The 20,259-nt window shown below is 51.7% G+C and overlaps 1 protein-coding gene across 2 annotated transcripts in view; it reads right to left on the reverse strand.

The window, feature by feature from the left end:
- The window catches only part of RHBDF2 (rhomboid 5 homolog 2), a 78,001-nt gene that overhangs the window by 15,873 nt on the left and 41,869 nt on the right, over positions 1–20,259 (reverse strand). For both annotated transcript variants that reach the window (XM_026654430.2, XM_026654429.2), the window contains exons 2-4: positions 6,166–6,321; positions 5,321–5,448; positions 747–939 (exon numbers count right to left, since the gene is read on the reverse strand). In XM_026654430.2, coding sequence (XP_026510215.1) covers positions 747–939; positions 5,321–5,448; positions 6,166–6,297 — 453 coding nt within the window. In that variant the 5' untranslated portion in view covers positions 6,298–6,321. The remainder of the gene's footprint in view (positions 1–746; positions 940–5,320; positions 5,449–6,165; positions 6,322–20,259) is intronic.

Consider the following 20,259-nt stretch of genomic DNA (forward strand, 5'->3'; position numbering starts at 1 on the left):
CTGAGGAATGAGTTAATCAGGGTTAGTTCTCCACTGAATCCCTACCCAAGATGACTGCTAAAAACACCTAAGACTGAGCTGAACCCAGGCTAAAGGGTGTCTGGTCTGTGAAAGGAATATCTGGAATTCTAAGCTGCAAGCAAAAGAAGTTTGTCTTCAAGAATCTCTGAAACCTGCTTAAAGCAACATTTAGGGTGAGAAATTACTACTTGTAGCCAGTTTCTTTAGTGTCTTGAGCTTAGTTTGCATGTTTGCTTTATTTGCTCAGTAATCTACTTTGATTGGTTTGCTATCCCTTATAATCACTTAAAATCTATCCTTTGTAGTTAATAAACTGGTTTTGTTTTCTAAAACCCAGTTTGTGCAATTCATAACGGGGAGGGGGAGAGCATATATTCCTCCACATTGAGGGAGGCGGCAATTTTCAAGAGCTTACACTGTACAGATTTCTGCGCAGCACAAGACAATACAATTTGGGATTTACATTGCAAAGGGGTTGTGCACTTGAGTACTGGGCAATCCCTGAGCAGTCTTCCCACACAGAGCTGATCTCAGTGTCTGTGTCTTTCTGCAGTTGGGTGTGGCCCTACCTGGGTGTGTGTCAGAGGAGACTTGAGGGCCTGGCACAGGACAGGGTGAGGGAGCCCAGGCTGGTGGAACGGGCAGGCTCAGTGGGACCCCAGTACATCAGGTGGCACCCCGGTGTGTGTGTGGGGGGTAACCCGTCACACCCCTGAGAGTTTTACCTTGGGCAGCTTGCATGGCTTCGGTGACTCGGTGCCTTGGAAGGAGGGCACCTCCTGACTGGGTAGCTCCATGTCTCGGTAGGGGGCCTTGAGCTTGCCATATCGAATGCTGCAGTGCTGCCGGCTCTTGCGTTGCCAGACCTCCCGCTTTCCCTCCCAGTCACTGCTGACACCAAACCACTGGGCTGTCCCCCTGCAGAAGCAAGCGTTGAGAGAAACATAGTGCCCACCTCTGCTGGAGGAATGTAAAGGCCGCTGTGCAAAGGGACTAAGTCCACACGACAGAGAACATGGCAAGTCGTTTAAATACAGAATTGGAGTGCAAAATAGTATCTGAAATAGACCATCTCTGGGCCGTTTACACCATCCACCTCTCAGACACCACCACTACCACCTCCAGAGCTATAAGCAACTTTGGATATTGTCCACACTGCATCTGGGGTGTGTGATTGCACCTGGAGCCTGGTCTACAATATAGAATTAGGTTGACATAAATCGCTTTGCAGTGCACCTCTTTATGCCAGTGTCTACACTCAAATGTGTCTCCGATTCATGCAAGTGCCCCATTACGACAATGTAGTAAAACGATCGTCCCCCGTCCCCCTCCGAATGGCGTAGAGCCTTAATTGACCTACTTAGGTCAACACAGTGAGTGTAGATACTGCACGACTTGTGTCGATCCTAACAGATCCTCCAGCAGCTATCCCACAATGCCCCATTCCCTGCAACAGTGACTGCTCTGGTCACAATTGTAAACTCCACTGTCCGGGGTTCAGAGACTGGAAGCCCACCACATTCCCTTTAAAAGCCCTGCGTATTTTTGAATTGACTTTTCCTGATTGCCCACCTGGATGAGCAAACCTAGTTGATCACCTTTGTTGTGTGCATCATGGATCCAGAGACTCAGTGCTACACCGCCAGCTTTGGAACATCCTCGGAGGACCCCTTCAGCGTGCCAGACCCCCAAGGGGTCTCTCTTCCTACAGGGTGAGCCATGTGGCCTCATTGCCTTCTACTGCTGAACCTCTGGGCTTCAGCACTGCAGCTTCACACTGTGAGCTCTGTTCAACGAGTCCAATCGAGACAGACCCCTGCTAGAGACTTGTCCACTCTGCAGATTTTAATACACCTCCCCAAGCATTTACAGGGACACACACAAAGGGGTATCAAAAAACAGTTGAGTTTATTAGTCAACTGCAGGACAGTGAAGTCCTTAGAGTAGCACAGAGAAAGGAAGGTTAAAGCGTAGGCCGTTCTGGTTAGCCCAGAGCCCAGCCAAGCTAGGTGAACGCCATTGTTCAGGCTCTGGTCTGACCTCCTGGGTCAGTTTCCAGATGAGAACCCCGACTCCTTCCAGCAGCCAGCTCTTACCCCCTCACCTCACACCTCTCCAGTCCTTTGTTCTCCAGCTGGGGCACGTTGCTCAGCTTCCCTGAGGAGAGGTGGGGAAATCTGCCTCCTGCTGGGTCCTTGGTGGCTAGGGGTCAATGCCCTGGATGATTGGATTTGTCATCCTCCTCTCGTATCCTCCATTGACGGGAGGTTGGTCTCAGCCAGTCTTTTTTAAAGGGCGCATTTCAAGCTCAGCCAGGCAGGCAGCATTAATACCCATGTCTCGGAGCCTGCCCTGAGAGCAAACAGTCCTTTTCCCCCTCACCAGGTAACACCACAGCATATAGGGGAAACTGAGGCACACAAGGGATTCATAAAAATATTACAGAAAGTCCCACTTCATCACACAGTGTGCAGCTGCCCAGACGACCATTCCAACGCCATGCACACAAGGTAGTAGACAAGCTAGTGTGCCTGGAGTAGACAGGATCTCCCGGGCCTGTGGGGAGAAGAGGCTGTGCAGGCAGAACTTTGGACCAGCCACAGACACGTGGACATCTACAAGCAGATTGCACGGGGAATGCAGGCGAAGAGTTCTGACGCAGACAGGGATCAGCAGCAGGACAGTGAGAAAGTGAAGGAACTTCGCCAGGGATACCACAAGGCTGGGGAGGGCAACAGTCAAGTTGGTGCTGCACCGGAGATCTGACGCTTTTACAATAAATTGCATGCCTTGCTCACCAGAGATCCCACCAGCACCTCACAGGATGCTGCCAATGCCTCCGAGGAGCCTGAGATGACAATCCCTGTCATGGGGGGTGAGGGGACACAGCAGGGGACTCCAACCATGCTGCTAGCCAGGACCCGTTGAATACTCTGCTGGAGACTAGCCAGTCCCGCCATGTGAGCATGGATGAGCCCAGGGATGAAGGGGAAAGGAACTTGGGGAAGTGCGCGCATGCATTTTTCTTTACTACGTTTAAATTTAAAGCTGGTGCCCGGCCCATGCCCAAGTTATCGACTTTTCGTTGTCTGAGAAGAGGTAACAGTACAACGAGCAGGGAAGAGCAGGCAGCTGCTTTTCATTCCTCTGCTGGGTTAGGCGGGAGGGGAGGATAGGAGCTGTTTATGAACACAGGGATGTCCCTCGTATCCTCCGGAGAGATCGCGATGTAATGGTCAGGGAGGCAGTCCTCTCCCTAGCGTTTCTAGGCATGGCCGCAGAAGGACACTTTCCCAGGCCATCTGGGAGGAGTCCCACTAGCACCATTGAAACAGGCCAGAGGCACATGGGCTCAGGCGGCTTCGGGACTCCAACAGCAGCTGGGCTCACTGGTCTATTGTGCCCCTTCCAAGTGAAATATATCAGACAAAAACCACCACTGCCTGTGAAAGCCAGTGCCAGTATTTACTGCCCTTGCCCTGTACTCAGACCCATACTGAATAGGGGCTGAAATTCTGTAGCTTCATGAAACAGAAAATTCAACTCCTCGCCCCTGCAGGCCGTACTCACCATGGCTGGGGCGGGGCTGAGCTGAGGTGCTCCACAGCACAACCATCACCGGGCACTTCTCATGAAAAGGATTTATGGGAATAAGGGGAGGGAGTTTTGATGTTGGTTCTTCCCTTTCTGTTGTGACTGTAAATGTAATGATACATCGGTCTATTTTGACCTGGTGGCATTGAGGGGGTGACCCATCCACACACGTAGAATGCCTGGCTTTGTGGAGAAGAAAGAAGAGGACTAGGGAGGACATGTTCTGTGAGATCCTACAAGTCAATGCTGCATCCGCCCATGAACAAAGGGGGCTGGAGAGCCAACATGATCAATGGCATGGAGAAAGGTAGAGAGGACCGGAAAAAGGCATGAGAGTCCCAGCAGGATAAGGAGCAGGAAATGCACCAGGACAGAATGGGTCTTCTCAGACAGCAAGCCCTTGGTGCACAGCTTCACAAGCCATGGGAGCAAAGAGGATAGGCTGCGTCGCACAGAATCACTACTGGCATTTCAACATCCGCCAGTTAGGAAAGAATGCCCCTGCCTGCAGCTTTTGGGAAAGTCTTGCGTTCTTAAAGAGGTGAGCATCATGCACCTTCCCTGACCAACCCACACGGATATTGGTGAAGCGACCCTGGTGATCCACCAACACTCGCATCATCACAGAAAAGTAGCCCTTTCTGTTGCTGTGGGCTGGTGCCAAAAATAGGGATACGAGTGCTGTCCATCACCCTACTGCAGCTCAGGAACCCCACTGCTGCAAATCCATCCACTAGCAGCCCCTGCACGTTGCAGAGAGTCTCAGTCCTGCGATTCATGGCGCTATACACTTGCATGAGAGAGTGGTCCCCACTGAATTTCTCAATGCCAAAATGCTTTCCCATTGCAAACTTCTGGACTGTGGTCGCTGCTTGTTTCTCCACTGTCAATGCAGCTCTCATTCTGGGCTCCCTGTGCTGGGGGCATGGGGCGAGCTCTGCACACGGATCCAGGAAGGTGGCCTCTCACATCCAAAGGTTCTGCCGCCACCGCTCGTCGTTCCAAACGTGCATTACAATGTGATCCCTGCGCTGCAATCACGCCCCCGATGGCAGCGTGGATGTGGCATTAAGGGTCTAAGAACACACAAGGTGCATGTGATGTTCAAACCGTTCACACAACAAGTGAAAGGAGTTCTTTGACCCCAGCCTAGCCACTTCACCCACAGAAGCCTGCCATAGTTTAGCTCAGCTGGCAGTCTCTGCTCTGGAGGTGCCCAGGCCTGCAATAGCAGGGGATGCCAGAAATTCAGACCTCTTGGCGACATCGCTGGTACCTGCACCGCACTGGGAACAGGCTTGTTCGCTTGGTGCTGAAACAGAAGCACAAGTGAATGCGCCTGTGAAAGCCCCACATAAATACTACGGAGAAACGGCCTCTTGCTTTTTGGCACTGATCTGTTAAAAGCACAAGTTTGAATTCTAATGGAGGAGACTGGCATTGTTCCCGGAACAGCGACCAGCCGGGCAAAACACAAATAGATGAAAACCCAACATGGGACCTGGTTAACTTATTTCAGCTTCCTGATTCTAACACACGCAGCTTTGACCTCCACGCCTGGTCCTGCAGCGCGTCGTCTGCAGCCAGGGCAGAGACCAGAAAAGCAGGGAGCCAAATCTGTTCAACTCCCTCCCCACAGCCTAGCCCCAGGTGCTGCAGCGTCCGACACGTGGTGCTGTAACGCCCAGTGCTGCATGCTCCTTACTTGCGGATGCTCTGGGTCAGGGAAGTCTGTCTGTGGAAGCCGGGACGTCTCTCCAACGCGTTCTCATCCCTTTTCCCTCTGGGCTCCTGTAGGCTCACGCTCTTTTGATACACTGGGTTTTTCAGAGGCTGGAAGGGGAGCCAAGCTGTTAGGAGCAGAGCTGGGGAGGGGAACACATTTCTGTGTATAGCTGGGATCCCCCCCACAACCCACTGTTAAGGGAGGCGGGGGGGAGCAGAGCTGTCAGCCAAGAGACTGACCTACTTCTCACCAGGGCTCAACCCCCTACGTACATGTTCGGGTTCGCGCAAGGCACGCCCTATGTTTGACCTTAAATTAAATTAAGAGCTTGACAGAAGGGTCCCACGTTCAGATGTGCTGCCAGCATGGGGAAGCAAGGAGCAGCTTCAAGAACTCCACTCCAAAACCGAGTCCCCCACCCCACCCGCCTACCCTTTGGCACATCCCAGGCCCCTTAGACAGCTCCTGCTCCCAACCCTTGGCTGAAGGGATGAGGAGCAATGCTGTGGGGAGGGAGCCCCGTAAAGCCACTTCATAACGGGCAGCTAATGGGGGAATAACTAACCCCTTGGAGATGGGCTGTCAATGCACATCATCCTGAGCAACCAGCTGGGCAGCAGCCTGGGAAACGGCAGCACTCAGGGCTGAATCTAATCCGAATGGGACAGGAGATGGGTGCTGGGCTGGGGCTCGACCAGGCTCCCAGTGGAGCAGCATTCCCTAGTCCCTTGCCACTGCTACAAAGAAAGCCCCTGCTCCCCCAGCACCCCCTCCTGGGTCACTGGGAACCAACAGGCATTGGGACATCGGGGATCCCCCCTTACCACTTGTGGGTTGCTTTCCTCCTGTAGCTCCACTGGTGGAATGGTGATGGAGAGGTCGGGGGGCTTCCTGCTCTGCAGGCGGCTGCTGCTGGTGCTCGACCGGCTGCCCCCATTCTTATCGCTGGACGACATCTCAAACAGGAGGAGTTACTCAGGCTAAAGGGGGAAAAAGAAGTTAGACCCTAGATTTCTTGGCCCGCACTGCTGATTGCACAGGGGAGGAGGTTGATCAGTCTCCTCTCTAGGGGGAAGGTGAGGTAATGGTCATTTCATGGATTTATCGCAGATACCCGCTAATGGGTCTGTGCACTGTGGAGACCCCCTGGAGGCACGTTAGTTCTTTAAGTGCTGGTTGCAAGGAGAGACAACAAGCACTTCCTTTACCCACTTCCCAGAGGGCCAGTGGGAGCCCCTGCTTCTCAGCCGTATGCTGCTAGAGAGATCAACATTTCACACTTCTACAGTGACTTCCATCCAAGGATCCTCAAGTGCTACCCAAAGATCACAACATGTCTGACTCGTGCACCATTATCCCCATGTAACAGACAGGGAAAAGCAAGCGGACTTGCCCAACGCAGCAATTCAGTGGCAGAGATAGGAACAAAAACCAAGATTCCCACCTCCTAGTCCCCTGGTCTAAGCTGTTCTTTATCATAACCATGCGGCAAATCTCCCACCACTAGTCCTATCAAGCGCTTTGACTTACGATGCTGCCCAGGAGGGTTGGACGTTGCAGCTCAACAAAGCAGAGACAAAGGCTTTGAAGAGGTTCGCCTCCAGCCCAAGGTGCTTGTGGAGTTGGAGACATGCCTGGCAACGTGAACTGACGACTACGCACAGATTACAGTACATGCAGCTTGACCATAGCAGCAGGAAAGCCATCGGAAGTCACACCCACTCAAAGCAGACTTCCAGTTTTCAAAGAACTAACCTGGCGTGGGTCCAGAACTACGACCCCCACGTTAGGCAATTGCTCTGAGCTCAGTGGAAGGAGATGAAACCAAGAAAGGACACTGAAGCTGAATAGTAGAAACATTTTCAGACCATGAGACCTATTTCCATTCTGGAATCGTCTCCGCACGGAAGCAGTGGGACTCTCCAGACATCGAAAGCAAGATTCCCACCAGAAAGTGTCCTGTAGAGAATGAGCCAGCACACTCGTAGGGAAAGGGAGTGGATCATCAGAAGTCTCGGCCATCTCTAGTTTGTAAGGTATGTGGTTTGAGCATTGGCCTGCTAAACTCAGGGTTGTGAGTTCAATCCTTGAGGGGACCACTTAGGGATCTGGGGCAAAAATCAGTACTTGGTCCTGCTAGTGAAGGCAGGGGGCTGGACTCCATGACCTTTCAGGGTCCCTTCCAGTTCTATGAGATAGGTATATCTCCATAAAGGCCTGTGGACTAGTCAGTCAGGATAGGCGCAGGAGAGTGGTTACACCACGGTTCTATCTGGAGCAACCGAGTGTGAAAGAACATGATACATTATGGTCTCTCCTGCCCCAGTCTAGCTAAAATCACCCAGCCTAGCACTGGGGACATGGTGTGTGTGGGGCGCACAGTAGAAGTTCTTCCCAGCTCAACAGAAGCCTCAGCAAACTGGCTGGTGAAGGTCACTCACCTACCCTTCTCAAACGACGGGGTCCCCAGTGCTAGGCTGGGGGAGGGTAGCGAAGGGGGGGCAGGAGAGAAAGCTCTACACCACCGCAGAATTTAGCCAGCCATCACTTCAGCTTCCATTTACCATTTAATCCTGTTCCATGGCTACTAAGTGTGTAGACACTCATGGAAGTGTGTGGACACTCTAACCCTACGGCAAAGGCAGCTAGGAGAGCATCTTCAGGAAGTCCACAGGAGGAGAGCCCAGGTGTGGGTGCTACACTGGAGTGGTGGCCGAGTAGACAGCATCGTACCGGGCAGCCCATTCACATGCGCTACAAACACAGGGATGGCACAACTCCCCATTTGCTGGGGTCAGTGCCGTCCCCTCCAGCTCTCTTCAGGTTCAGTCTGGGGAGACAAGAGAGCATTTCCCTCTGCAGAGGCTGTTCTCTGAAGGCAACATGACGGAAGCCCTTCAGTTCTGCAGTCAGCATCCCTTGCTTTTGAAACACAGGATGGGTGTAGACTTTGGGGCAGCTAGTAACGAGCACAGTCTGTCCTAGGATGTAATGGTCCCTCCTGGCCATAATCTATAAACCTTTAGTGCACTCACGGAATAGCACTTCTCTGCCCCCCCCCTTCCATCTCGTGCAGTGCTGGGGGTATCTATTTAGATTGGAAGCTGCTTCTTAGGGGCAGGGGCCCACATCTCCTCTTTGTGCCCTAGAGCACAAGCACATATGCAGCTATTTAGGCCACTCACCAACCAGCCAACGCTGCCACTGCGGGGTGGGGGAAACTTTAAGAAGTGAGCAGCACCAGGAAGAGCAATGAGTGGGAAGTTTGGTAGCAAAATCTCTAGCATTAAAATGAACTTTGAGCAACACTACGGAACTGTAAATCGAACACGCATAAGAGAAAGGGCCGAGGAGCAGGAGTGGTTACTGCATGCACCTCACACAAACCCTGACATGACTGAAATGAGCTAGTCTGATTCTTCCACACGCCTAGTAGACACGGAGCCTTCATTTGGGACTGGCCTACTTTTGCTTCATTTGAACTTCTTCTGGGCAGAGACCAGGTGAGCAGAGGATGCCCTGGGTAGGACTCAGGAGCACCAGCAGAGATGCATTACAGTGTTAACTCTTGGAGTCTCATGGCATTTGATGATTTAATTAAAGCCCCAGCTCCGGGAGTCACAGGATTACTGTGAACCTCTGCATTCATAAAAACGGTTTCTAGCCTTGCTGGCTGCAGAGAAAAACTTGAAAACATGACCCAAGCATTAGCCCAAAGGCTAAAAATTCAAAAGACAAGAGACTCAAGTTTGCGTTTTATTCCTTCCCCCCCCCCCCAAATCTCATGATTTTGGGGGGCCTGATTCACTATTTTTGAACACATGGCATTAGCGACCCTGGAGTCAGTGCTACCAGCCCCTCATTTCTCTCTCCTCCCCCCACAAATATCCTAACTCTGTTCAGTAACCTTGAAAGCAGATCATTCGAGACCAGGCATTTTGCATTCTCTGCCTTCTGCATGAGCCAGGTGTTTGCCAGCTTGCTGCTGCCGCATTGCCAGCTGGCTCATCGTTCTCACCAGCAGAGAAAGCCTGGCCCACGAGAGCACTCCTTCCCCGCTCTGGCCTGGTCCCACTGCGATTCTGCCTCTGACGTGCGGGAGCACACTCAGCATCCAGCTGACATGGCTTCAGAACTCCCCTCTCTGATCCTGGTACAACATGCCGGAAAAGTACATCGTCCCCATTAGCCCTTTTCTGAGCCCGGAGGCATGGAAGCCCTCTGTCCCAGCTGCTCACGAGGGCAGTGAATTACCCCCAGCCCTCCCAGGAGATTGTGCCAGCGCCGTCTGAGCTGTTGCACCAATTTGTGAACAACGGAGCACTAGAACAGCCATGCCCTACTGCGTTCTTCTGTATTTGGATTCTATGCTTTAGAGCAAAATCTTCTAGTCTATGGGACGGATTCTCTACTGCTCCCAGTGTGTACTGGTGGAATGCCACTCGATGGGGATACCCGGGCAAGTGCGATGGATGTAAGGGTTACCCTAGCACTCATCTAGCCCCAGGCTCCCTTGATGTAAACACGATAGGCCCATAATCCCAGCCTGGTGCAGACTTACCCAAGCACAGTTAATGATAGCAGCCAGCTCAGGGAGAGCTGTGGTAAGCCCACTGCCACAGGTGCATGAGAGAGCTCGCAGCCGGGCAGGCTGTAAGCTGTCGTAACAAGGGACTTTCCTCGGCCCTTCAGTCCAAGCAAGGAAACATGCCCTGGAGGGACTAGCGGTGAAAGCTGTGGGCAGTGGGTCAGCCGGATTTGCAGTGCAGCTTTTAAGTGGTCTCCTTGCATAACTATTTAGGTCAGGCAGGCTAAGCCCAGCGCGATCTGAAGCGGGAACGGCAAGGGTTAAAAATCACTTGCTCTCTCTTTATAGCTAGAGTGGTGCTACTGGGGACCATGTAGCGAATAGGGGGGTTCTAAGCCTGCTCTGTTCCTGCCTGGCAGCAGCATGGGTGGAGTTTAGCTTGTATGTTTATAAACAAGGTTCTAGCACAGGGATTTGGGAGTGGGGTGAGAAGAGAAATGAAGAGAAAATAGTGTTGGAGCTGGAAGGTGGGACAAGAGACCAAATTAAAAGCCAACAGATCCATTGTGTGTTACCCCCATCCTGACCTCTTGCAAACCCCACGCTCAGAGCTACAAATGCAGGGACGCTCAGCTGATTGGGTGCCTTTGAAATACATTAGCCCAGTTACTGTAGGAGTCTTAAAAACTAAGACCCTCTGATCAAAGTCTTCCGCACATTGGTTTGCACAAATTAGGATTTGAAGGCGAACGGGCAGCATGGTCCAATGGAAAAGGAACTGCCTGGGGTATCATAGGAGGGTTCTGTTACCATCTCTGCCAAGGACCCGGCCTTGGGCAAGTCGTTTCCCCCCTCTCTGAAATAGGGATGATTTTTACCCTCTTTTGTGAAAGTGCTTTAAGACTAATGATGAGAGTGCTCAGTAACAGCTACCAACCAGCACAGGCCCAGCAGAAATGGCTTCCATTAGTCAGGGCTTGTCTTCACATGCCGCGCTACACTGGCACAGAGGCGGTAGCTCTGTCGGCAGGAGACGCTCTCCCATTGACAGAGTGCTGTCTACACGGGGGCGGGGGGGGAGGTTAGGTCAGTGGTGTAACTACATTGCTCAGGGGTGACGTCGTTATACGGATATAGGTCTATAGTATAAATCTGGCCTTAGCACAGGGGTTTTCAAAGCGGGGGGTCGGGAGCCCTCAGGGGGTCACGAGGTCATTACATGGGGGGGTCGTGAGCTATCAACCTCCACCCCAAACCCCGCTTGCCTCCAATATTTATAACGGTGTTAAATATTTTAAAAAAGTGTTTTTAATTTATAATAATTAAAATTTTAATTTTAATTTATATGGGGGGGGGTCGCATTCAGAGGCTTGCAATGTGAAAGGGGTCGCCAGTAAAAAAAAAAAAAGTTTGAGACCCACAGAACTGGGCATGGTTTAGTTTGAGAAGACTGAGCGGGGACCTGATACGTTTTCAGATGTGTTAAAGGCTGATATAGAGAGAATGGGGATCGATTGTTCTCCATGTCCATTGAAGGTAGGATAAGTAGCAATGGGCTTAATCTGCAGCAAGGGAGACTTAGATATTAGGAAAAACTTTCTAAACCTAACTCTAAGGCCTGGTCCACACTAACCCCCCCACTTCGAACTAAGGTACGCAAATTCAGCTACGAATTCGAAGTACCTTAGTTCGAACTTACCGCGGGTCCAGACGCGGCAGGCAGGCTCCCCTGTCGATACCGCGTACTCCTCTCGCCGAGCTGGAGTACCGGCGTCGACGGCGAGCACTTCCGGGATCGATCCCAGAAGATCGATTGCTTACGGCCGGACCAGGAAGTAAGTGTAGACCTGCCCTAAGGGAAGTTAAGCTCTGGAATGGGCTTCCAAGGGAGGTTGTGGAATCCCCCTCATTGGAGGTTTTTAGGAACAGGTAGGACAAACCCGTCAGGGATGCTCTAGGTTTACTTGGTCCTGCCTCAACGCAGGGGGCTGGACTTGAGGACTTCTCAAGGTCCCTTCCAGGCCCACATTTCCGTGAGTCTGTGAAACGCCTTACCCTTCAGACAGCCTGCCTCCCACCTCACCACCTTTCTTTGTACCAGTACAACATGCAGACTAAAACCACCAAGACCGAAAATCTCGCCCCCACATTTCAGCTCCAAAGGAACAACTCATGAAGTTAACCAGGGGACGACTACACAGAACTGCAGGTAATGTCAAATGCAGCAGGGGTCTAGCAGCTGAAGGAAACAAACCGGAGGGGAGAGCTCCACAACAGCCAAGGAAGAGGGGGAGCTGTGAGGAAACAGCGCTCCCTGCAGCCGGGTACAGCAAGGGGCACTGAACTCCCCATGTCCTGCTTACTTTAGCTCACGAGAGCATCAGAGCAGCTTTGCGTGCCTGTATCCAAGCACCACCAATCTCTTATAAAAGGGGTGTTTTGCAGCAGAGGCCCAAAGCTATCAAAGCTTAAGAGCTGGACTTTTTAAGCTGTGCTGCCTGAAGCTGTAAACAAGGCACACATAAGCAAAACCAACCACACTCCGTAGGCTGGTTTTTAAATACTGGGATACTTGCCCTCCTGCTCCTTGATGCAGTACAGGAGTCTGTCAGGAAAAGGAAGCTGAGGTCAAGGATCCCTCTGCTCCACACCAGACATGATGGGAGTTTGAGCCCAGGAGAGACAAGAGTGGTCGTGGATTTACCAGGATGGGGAGAGCGAGTGGACCTCAGCATGGAGTTTGGCGTGGGGGAGGGAACCATCATTTCCTAGTATTCACTGCAAGCTGACTCACAGCACAGCTCGACCTTACTATGCTGAAAAGCCCTTTGGCTCCATGCACCCACAAGGACAGTCACTGCTTTGCCTGCCTGTTCAGTGCCTTGTAAGCCCTCAGTGTCTATGGTTAGTAACGTGGGCACCTCCCTTTCTTCAACCCAGCTGTTGACACCTCACCATCCTCCATCCTTCCTGCAATGGGGGCGGATGCATTACTTGCTTCATGTTTTGCATATTCCACCTGGCAAGGCAGCCGTTAACATTCTTTCCACTGGCAGGCTACATTTTTTGCACATCAACTCAATTAGCAACACATGCCGTTCACCCTCCAGGGATGCAAAACTAACCCCAGCTCCCACTAGCTCTCCCCCACGCCACAAGCCGCACAGGTCAAGCTTGCTTTGGAAACAGGCTGGAAGTCCTAGATCGTCACAAATTCCTTCCCTCCCCCGCCCCCAACCTCTGCCACGCTGGGTGCCAACGTTATCGTGATAGTGGGGGGTTAGGTCTATTGCAGCACAGACAACTCCAGGAGTTTAAACATAACGAGTCACGTCCCCCATCCAAAAACCACCATAAATGACAACAGCCCCAAAATTACCGGCTTCAAAACGGTGAGATGTTTTAGTCAATCTTTGGAGTTTTGAGCCTTTAGGGGTCACGTTTTCAAGCTTCTCTGCAACCACAAGGGCTAAAACCAGCTGTTTTCCAGGAAGGTTTGGAGCTATGAATTAGCCGTGACAGGTTTGGAGCTACTCTATAATAATGCATGAATATTGTATGTTCACTGGGATACGGAGAGGTTTTCTGTATGACTATACCAGGCTAACAATTGGAGACGGGGGATGGAGGGGGAACAACTGGAAGGGAAAGAAGGGCTCAAGAGCGGATGGGTGAGGTTCTGTGGCTTGCAATGTGGCGGAGGACAAACTAGATCATCATGATGGTCCCTTCTGACCTTGAAGTCTGTGAGTCTGAGACAAATGACCCCTCTGCAGTCATGAGAGAGTTGCTGGGGGGAAAATGCCAGGATTCCCAGCTTCGGAGATTTTTGCCTCCTCTCCAGCCAACCTACAAACCTGGTTTGAACCAGGACAGGAAGAGGTCCAGAGCAAAGGAGATCAAAAGGACTCCGGCAGGTAGGAACAGGAACCCTCTTGAGAGGGGAGGGTCGACTGTCCAGGGGAACCAGACACACGGACATGCTGAGGTTGTCTAAAGAAGCTAGCCCTGCCCAGGTCACCACCACAGGGTGCTGGGGCATTAGGTAAGACAGACAGACAGTCATGCACATAAGAAGAGGGCCTCATCCTCCCTGATTGAACTAACCTCGTTATCTCCAGACTGATTCTTGCCTGCATATTTATACCTGCCTCTGGAAATTTCCACCACATGCGTCTGACGAAGTGGGTATTCACCCATGAAAGCTTATGCTCCAATACTTCTGTTAGTCTATAAGGTGCCAGAGGACTCTGTCGCTTTATGCACACAAGACGGTTTTAAAACCCTCTCTCTCTACATGCATTGTTCCTACTGTTAAAACAATGCGGTTGTTTGAGCTCTTTGATCACTGTGTACACGGTTGGTCACAGACTCTCAGAGGGAAGAACCGCAGGAGCTAAACCCAGCCAGATCAGCTGGCTAAGAACAGTTGATACACAGCTGGGTACTGTAGCCCCAGGCCCCGTGTAAGAGTGGGAGAAGTGCAGAATCCCACCCCAAGAGAGGTAAAGGCACCAGGGCCTGACACCTCATTTCACGTAAAATGCAGTCCCAAGCTGGGTCTTCTATTCAGAGTGGGAAATATTTTGCAAAAAACATTGTTTCCATCCATCTCCTGCTGTTCAGCAACAGCATCAAAGATGGACACCAGAAGCACGTGAGAAGGAGAAATCCTGCAGCTCTGCCCTTCCAGCGTGCCACCCTGAAACGTGGATCAGGCCATGCAAAACCAGAAAGCTTGGCAGGTATTTCATGCGGGGCACAGAGAGGCTTAACGGGGGTGACGAATACTTCAAGCTGAAACATCTCTATTGCGTTTATAAAACTAAAAGAGCCTGGCGAAGAGAATAGCACTGCAGATATGTTTTAGTAGAGAAAAGTAATTGCATGGATCCTATTAGGAAATTATGCAGCACCTTGAAGGGATGCAAGTCTTCACCGCTCTGAGCCACGTTGGAGTCCCACGTGCACACTTGAGCTCAGGACTCTAAGAGGAGGAGGTAATGCTCAGCCCAATTAGCGTAGCTTCCACCAACAAAGCTACCCGGTAACTCCCTCGCCCCATCCTCCAAATAGCCAGCCAGGAACGGAAGAGCCCTGGGCAGCACTGCTCTTAGAGATGCTGAGCTGTCCTGTTTGCTACCATGCTACGGACTCTGCTGCCACCTTGGGTGAGACAACGGAACACACCCACTAGAAACTAGGCCACCTTCTGGCTCCATAAGGGCTTTCGCCAAACAATCCCCCCCTCCCCCCGAGTACAGCCTATACTGGAACGAGGAAGGTCATTGAGCCATCTGAATGGACTCCGGTGGAAAAAGAGCCAACGGGTTGGGGCATGATAATGGGAATCAGGCAAAACTGGTTCTCTGATGCCGTCTGACCTTTCACAAGTCACGGCCTCACTGCCTCAGTTTCCCCAATTGTAAAACAGGGATTAATATCCACCTGATAGAGCTGTGATACTGCTGAATTTATTAGTGCCTGCAAGGCGCCTGGAGACGCCCAGTAGTGCTACAGCAGCATTGTTCCATATCACGAAAATAGAGGCGCACGGGATTTTTGACTCCTGATTAGAAAGACTAACCCAGGGAGGACGCTGCAGAATCTGCTTTGAACCAGCCCAATCAACGGCTAGCCTGGTTCTTGTTGGGGCACATGCAATGGATCTAGAGTCACTCAGTGCTAGTCTGCACTACTCTGTTCCTGGTGCAATGCCAACGTGCCCAGCTTCCCCCGCTGAGCCTGCCTGCTCGGGACGTTACCCACATTTCTCTAGCCCCGACCCCCTGCCCTTTCTGCTAGCTAGCCCTCTGCAAGCACCTCAGCTTACTTCCTGGACAACAGAGTAGCTGCTTGGTGTCCGGACCCCAACAGGGGTGCCCATTCTGTTACCCACTGGCAACCCATTCAGTCTGAAATGGGAGGAGCTCCTCCTGCACCCGCAGAAATGTCTACATTAAAGCATCAACAAGCTCCAGCGGGAGACCGCTCTGCACTCCCAGCGTAAGCAGGGCTAGGTCAGGAGCCCCCAGGCAGCACCCACTCGCTAGCCATCCAGCAGCTGCCATGCAGTTACTGCTGCTCCGATGTCCTGACACACTAAGACATCGATCTCATTAGGGCCTCTACTTCGCGCTCTGTCCTGAGCGACTGTGGTCGTGGAAGAGTCCAAAACACTTTCTGCAAGCGCAAGGATGCAAACCCAGCACGCTGGCCAAATTCCAAAGAACGTGCTACCCTCCTGCACTCCCAGTCATTAATGGCATTCTTCACTTCCTGTCCTGAACTGCCACACAGGAACGGTGCGCTGGGAATGACTGATGTGCGGAGGGAGTGGAGAACATGCAGAGCGCTCTGTTATTGAATACCGGCTGCATTTCACCACCGAAGTAACAGCTCTTCTCTAGCTCAGAGGGGTCGTAGGAGGCGTTTAATTGGGAAGGGCTTGGAGATCGCTATACGAGAGGCACTTTAGACATGCTAGGTGTCATTAAGGCAGTTTGGGTTCCTCAGAGCTCAGCACGCTTTGTGGGGAAAGTCAGCCTGCAAGCAGCAAAGCCCAGGGCAGCGAGCTGGAGAGAATTTCACAACAGCAGGGTCAGATTCTGAGCAAGATCACAGTGCAGCACAAAGAGGAAGCAGGAAGGCAGCTGGCCAGGCAAGCATGGGGCACCGACTGATCAAACAGCGCTGAGAGGGGAGGACCGTGCAGCACCAAAGGCTGCACTGCTATGGAACAGCAGGATGCAAGCGACCAAGAGAAAAAGTGACCGCCAGTCAGGAAGCACCTGGTTTTATTGTCTCTTAGCACTAAGGACAGAGGTAGCCAAGATGCAACAGGCATCTGCCTTTCGTATCCTGAGGGAAATCAACCAACCCCCCCTTGCTTCCGAGAGGCTGTTTTGAATAGCAGCCAACCTCGGTTCTGGCCACGCTGCTGCCTCTAAAAGCAAAGGGAGAAACTTGGATAAATCCAGGGAGAGGGTGCCTACGAGTCTTTGGAACCAGAGAGACGTAGCAAGTCCAAGAAGCATTGCAGCTGCCTGACTCAGACATGCCCAGCAGCCTCTGGCCCCACAGACTCAGCACCAGGGCACCGTGCCAGCATAGGGACACGCCTACATAAACCAGTTGCTCCTTAGTGCTTGGGGGCTCAGGTAATGCCATCACCCCCAGGGCTCTTGGCCACAAGCACCTCCACCTGCGTAGTTCTAGGGAGGGTTGAGAGCCATACATACCACGTAGATCTGCTAATGCATCTGTGTTCAGTGCCTTATGAAGAGGAGGGCCTTTGGCAAACACTGCGTTGGGTTCCTGGGGAAGAGGGAGTGCCCGAGACCCCAGAGCAGCATGGGAAAGCTGCAGAGGTCACCACACATCTGGCAATGACCAATTCGTAGATTCAGAAGTCTTTGCATGTACTTCAGCCTTGGCCCGTAGCACTGCAAGGATACAATCCCTGGGGGACCTGTCCACATGATAAAGATTCCACCCCACTCCACCCCTCCCAGCCTCAGAGCCTTGGGGAAACCAAGGGATGAAGGGAGATAGAGAGGGCAGCCTCAGAGTCTGCAATCCTATTTGCAGCAATGCTGCTCCTGGCTGCTTCCTGAGGCGGCCCCACAGCTGTCCAGACAGTCTTGGAGCCCTCACTCTGAGCCATGCTCTAGGCCTGCAGCTCCAAATGGGTCTACCACCTTCGAAATGGCGTACTGGCTCTCATGCTAGCCTGAGCCTAAAGCGGAGTCTTTTCCTCAGCCCTGTAGCAGGACATGCACTACACGAACCTTCCCGGGAGACGCTACTTGTACTCCTAATGCACTCATTGCTGTAGCAGCTGGATACCATCAACATCACCTCTACCCCCCTGTGCACTTCTATACACAGAGAACTCTACCTACCCTGGAGTGAGACCGAATTCTCTCTGGACTTGTCTACACAGAGTTGGGTTTTACACTCAGGAGTGAACAATTGCTATTTAACTCAAGGCCGTTAACGTGCTTGTAAAGACCAGCCTGGAGACTCCCCTAAGGTTTGTTCCAGGGCATGAACATTTGGGAGCTCCCCCAAGCCCTAGGGCTTGGAGAGCATCCAGCCGACAAGATCTGGAGGAAGTTATAAATTAACTCAAGGTAAGAAGTCACCGCAGGATAGATGCTCTCTGAAAACAGAGCCTCAACTTTTCACCCTTCTCTTACCCCCACACTCTCACCCCAGAGGTGTTGGTCTAAGCGGAATCCTTTTAGCAATTGGCCTGAAGCCATTTCTCCTACAAAACTTTCTAGTGAACCCGGCCTCATAACTGCATGCTGGAACATCGCACTCTTCACACCCCATCCCATTCGCAAAGGGTAGGCAGAGAATTATACAAATCCTGCTTTAAGCAGGATCCGGCCATTTCTTCCTTGAGTATCTATTCCTTTGCCCTTCTATGCTGCTTTTCACCCCCAGCTCTCCAGCCGCTTTCTGAACGAAAGAACTCACTGCCCCCTTGTGAGGCGGGGGTTATTTTTGCAGCTGTGGAAAGACAGGCACAGAAAAAGGTTAAGAGTCTTCCTAAAGACCATAGTAACTCAGTGGATTTCTGGTCCCAGCTCTGCCGAGTCCCTGACTCCAAATCCTATGCTTGAGCTATAGGACTATCCTCCCAAGACAGAACACATTCCAAAGAAAGCAGGCCATAAAACACGGTAAGTTACCAGTGCTATTAACCATCATCATCTAGACCAGGGGTTCTCAACCTTTTTCTTTCCGAAGCTCCCCCAACATGCTATAAAAACTCCACGGCCCACCTGTGCCACAACTGTTTTCTGCATATAAAAGCCAGGGCCAGCATTAGGGGGTAGCAAGCAGGAAAATTGCCTGGGGCCCATGCCACAGGGGCCCCCGTGAAACTAAGTTGCTCAGGCTTCTGCTTCAGCCCTGGGTGGCAGGGCTCAGGGCCCCGGGCCCCAGGCTTCAGCCCTGGGCCCCAGCGAGTCTAACACTGGTCCTGCTTGGCAGACCCCCTGAAACCTGCTCACAGCCCCTCAGGGGGCCCCCGGACTCCTGGTTGAGAACCACTGAGCTAAATCATTCAACCATGTGACTTATCTCAAGACACCTAGTAATACATTTGACCACCAGAGGGCAGCAGCATCCCCGTGTGTGCTCAGTGCACAAGCCTTGGCTCGGACACCACATGTGCTGCTGACAGCTCTCTCAGGGAGATGACTGCACGCACAAGCAGGGCTGTAAGTTATGCTGTATAGACTGATCAATACAAGCAGAGCCCTGCCTACCACCACTGGCCTGGGGGAAGTCTGCGGTTCTCACCAGCAGGGAGCAGAGCAAGAGAATCCCATCTAGGATGAACAAACGAGGAATCCTTGTGGCACCTTAGAGACTAACAATTTTATTTGGGCATAAGCTTTTGTGGGCTATAACCCACTTCATCAGATGCATAGAGTGAAAAATACAGTAGGCAGGTATAAATATACAGCACATGAAAAGATGGGAGTTGCCTTACCAAGTGTGGGGGGGGTCAGTCTAACGAGCCAATTCAATCATGCTGGATGTGGCCCATTCCCAACAGTTGACAAGAAGGTGTGAGTATCAGAGGGAAAATTATTTTTTGTAGTGACCCAGCCATTCCCAGTCTTTATTCAGGCCTAATTTGATGGTGTCAAGTTTGCAAATTAATTCCAGTTCTTCAGTTTCTCGTTGAAGTCTGTTTCTGAAGTTTTTTTGGTGAAGAATGGCCACTTTTAAGTTTGTTATTGAGTGTCCAGGGAGATTGAAGTGCTCTCCTACTGGTTTTTGAATGTTACAATTCTTGATGTCTGATTCTTTTGCAGAGAGACTGTCCGGTTTGGCCAATGTACGTGGCAGAGGGGCATTGCTGGCACATGATGGTAGATATGCAGGTAAATGAGCCCCTGATGGTGTGGCTGATGTGGTTAGGTCCTATGATGGTGTCCCTTGAATAGAGATATGCGGACAGAGTTGGCACCGGGGTTTGTAGCAGGGTTTGGTTCCTGGGTTAGTGTTTCTGTGGTGTGGTGTGTAGTTGCTGGTGAGTATTTGCTTTCGGTTTGGCGGCTGCCTGTAAGCGTGGACTGGCCTGTCTCCCAAGGTCTGTGAGAGTGAGGGATTGTCCTATCTAGGATGGTCAATTGCATGCAAAGAAAGAGGGCCATTTGGTGAATACATTTTAAGGCTTAGTAGAGAGGCAGGATGATGCAGCAGTTAGAGCACTAGCCTGGGACTCAGGAGATGAGGGTTCAATTCCTGCCTCTTCCTGGATGACTTTGGGTGAGTTGTTTGGTCTCTAAGTCTCATGTGCAAAACGGCAGCACTTCCCTCCTGCCCAGGGGTGGTGTGCAGATCACAATCATTAACATAGCTA

This window comes from Terrapene carolina, unplaced genomic scaffold (genome assembly GCF_002925995.2).
Source record: "Terrapene carolina triunguis isolate 2854851 unplaced genomic scaffold, T_m_triunguis-2.0 Scaffold192, whole genome shotgun sequence".
Classification (NCBI taxonomy): Eukaryota; Metazoa; Chordata; order Testudines; family Emydidae; genus Terrapene; species Terrapene triunguis.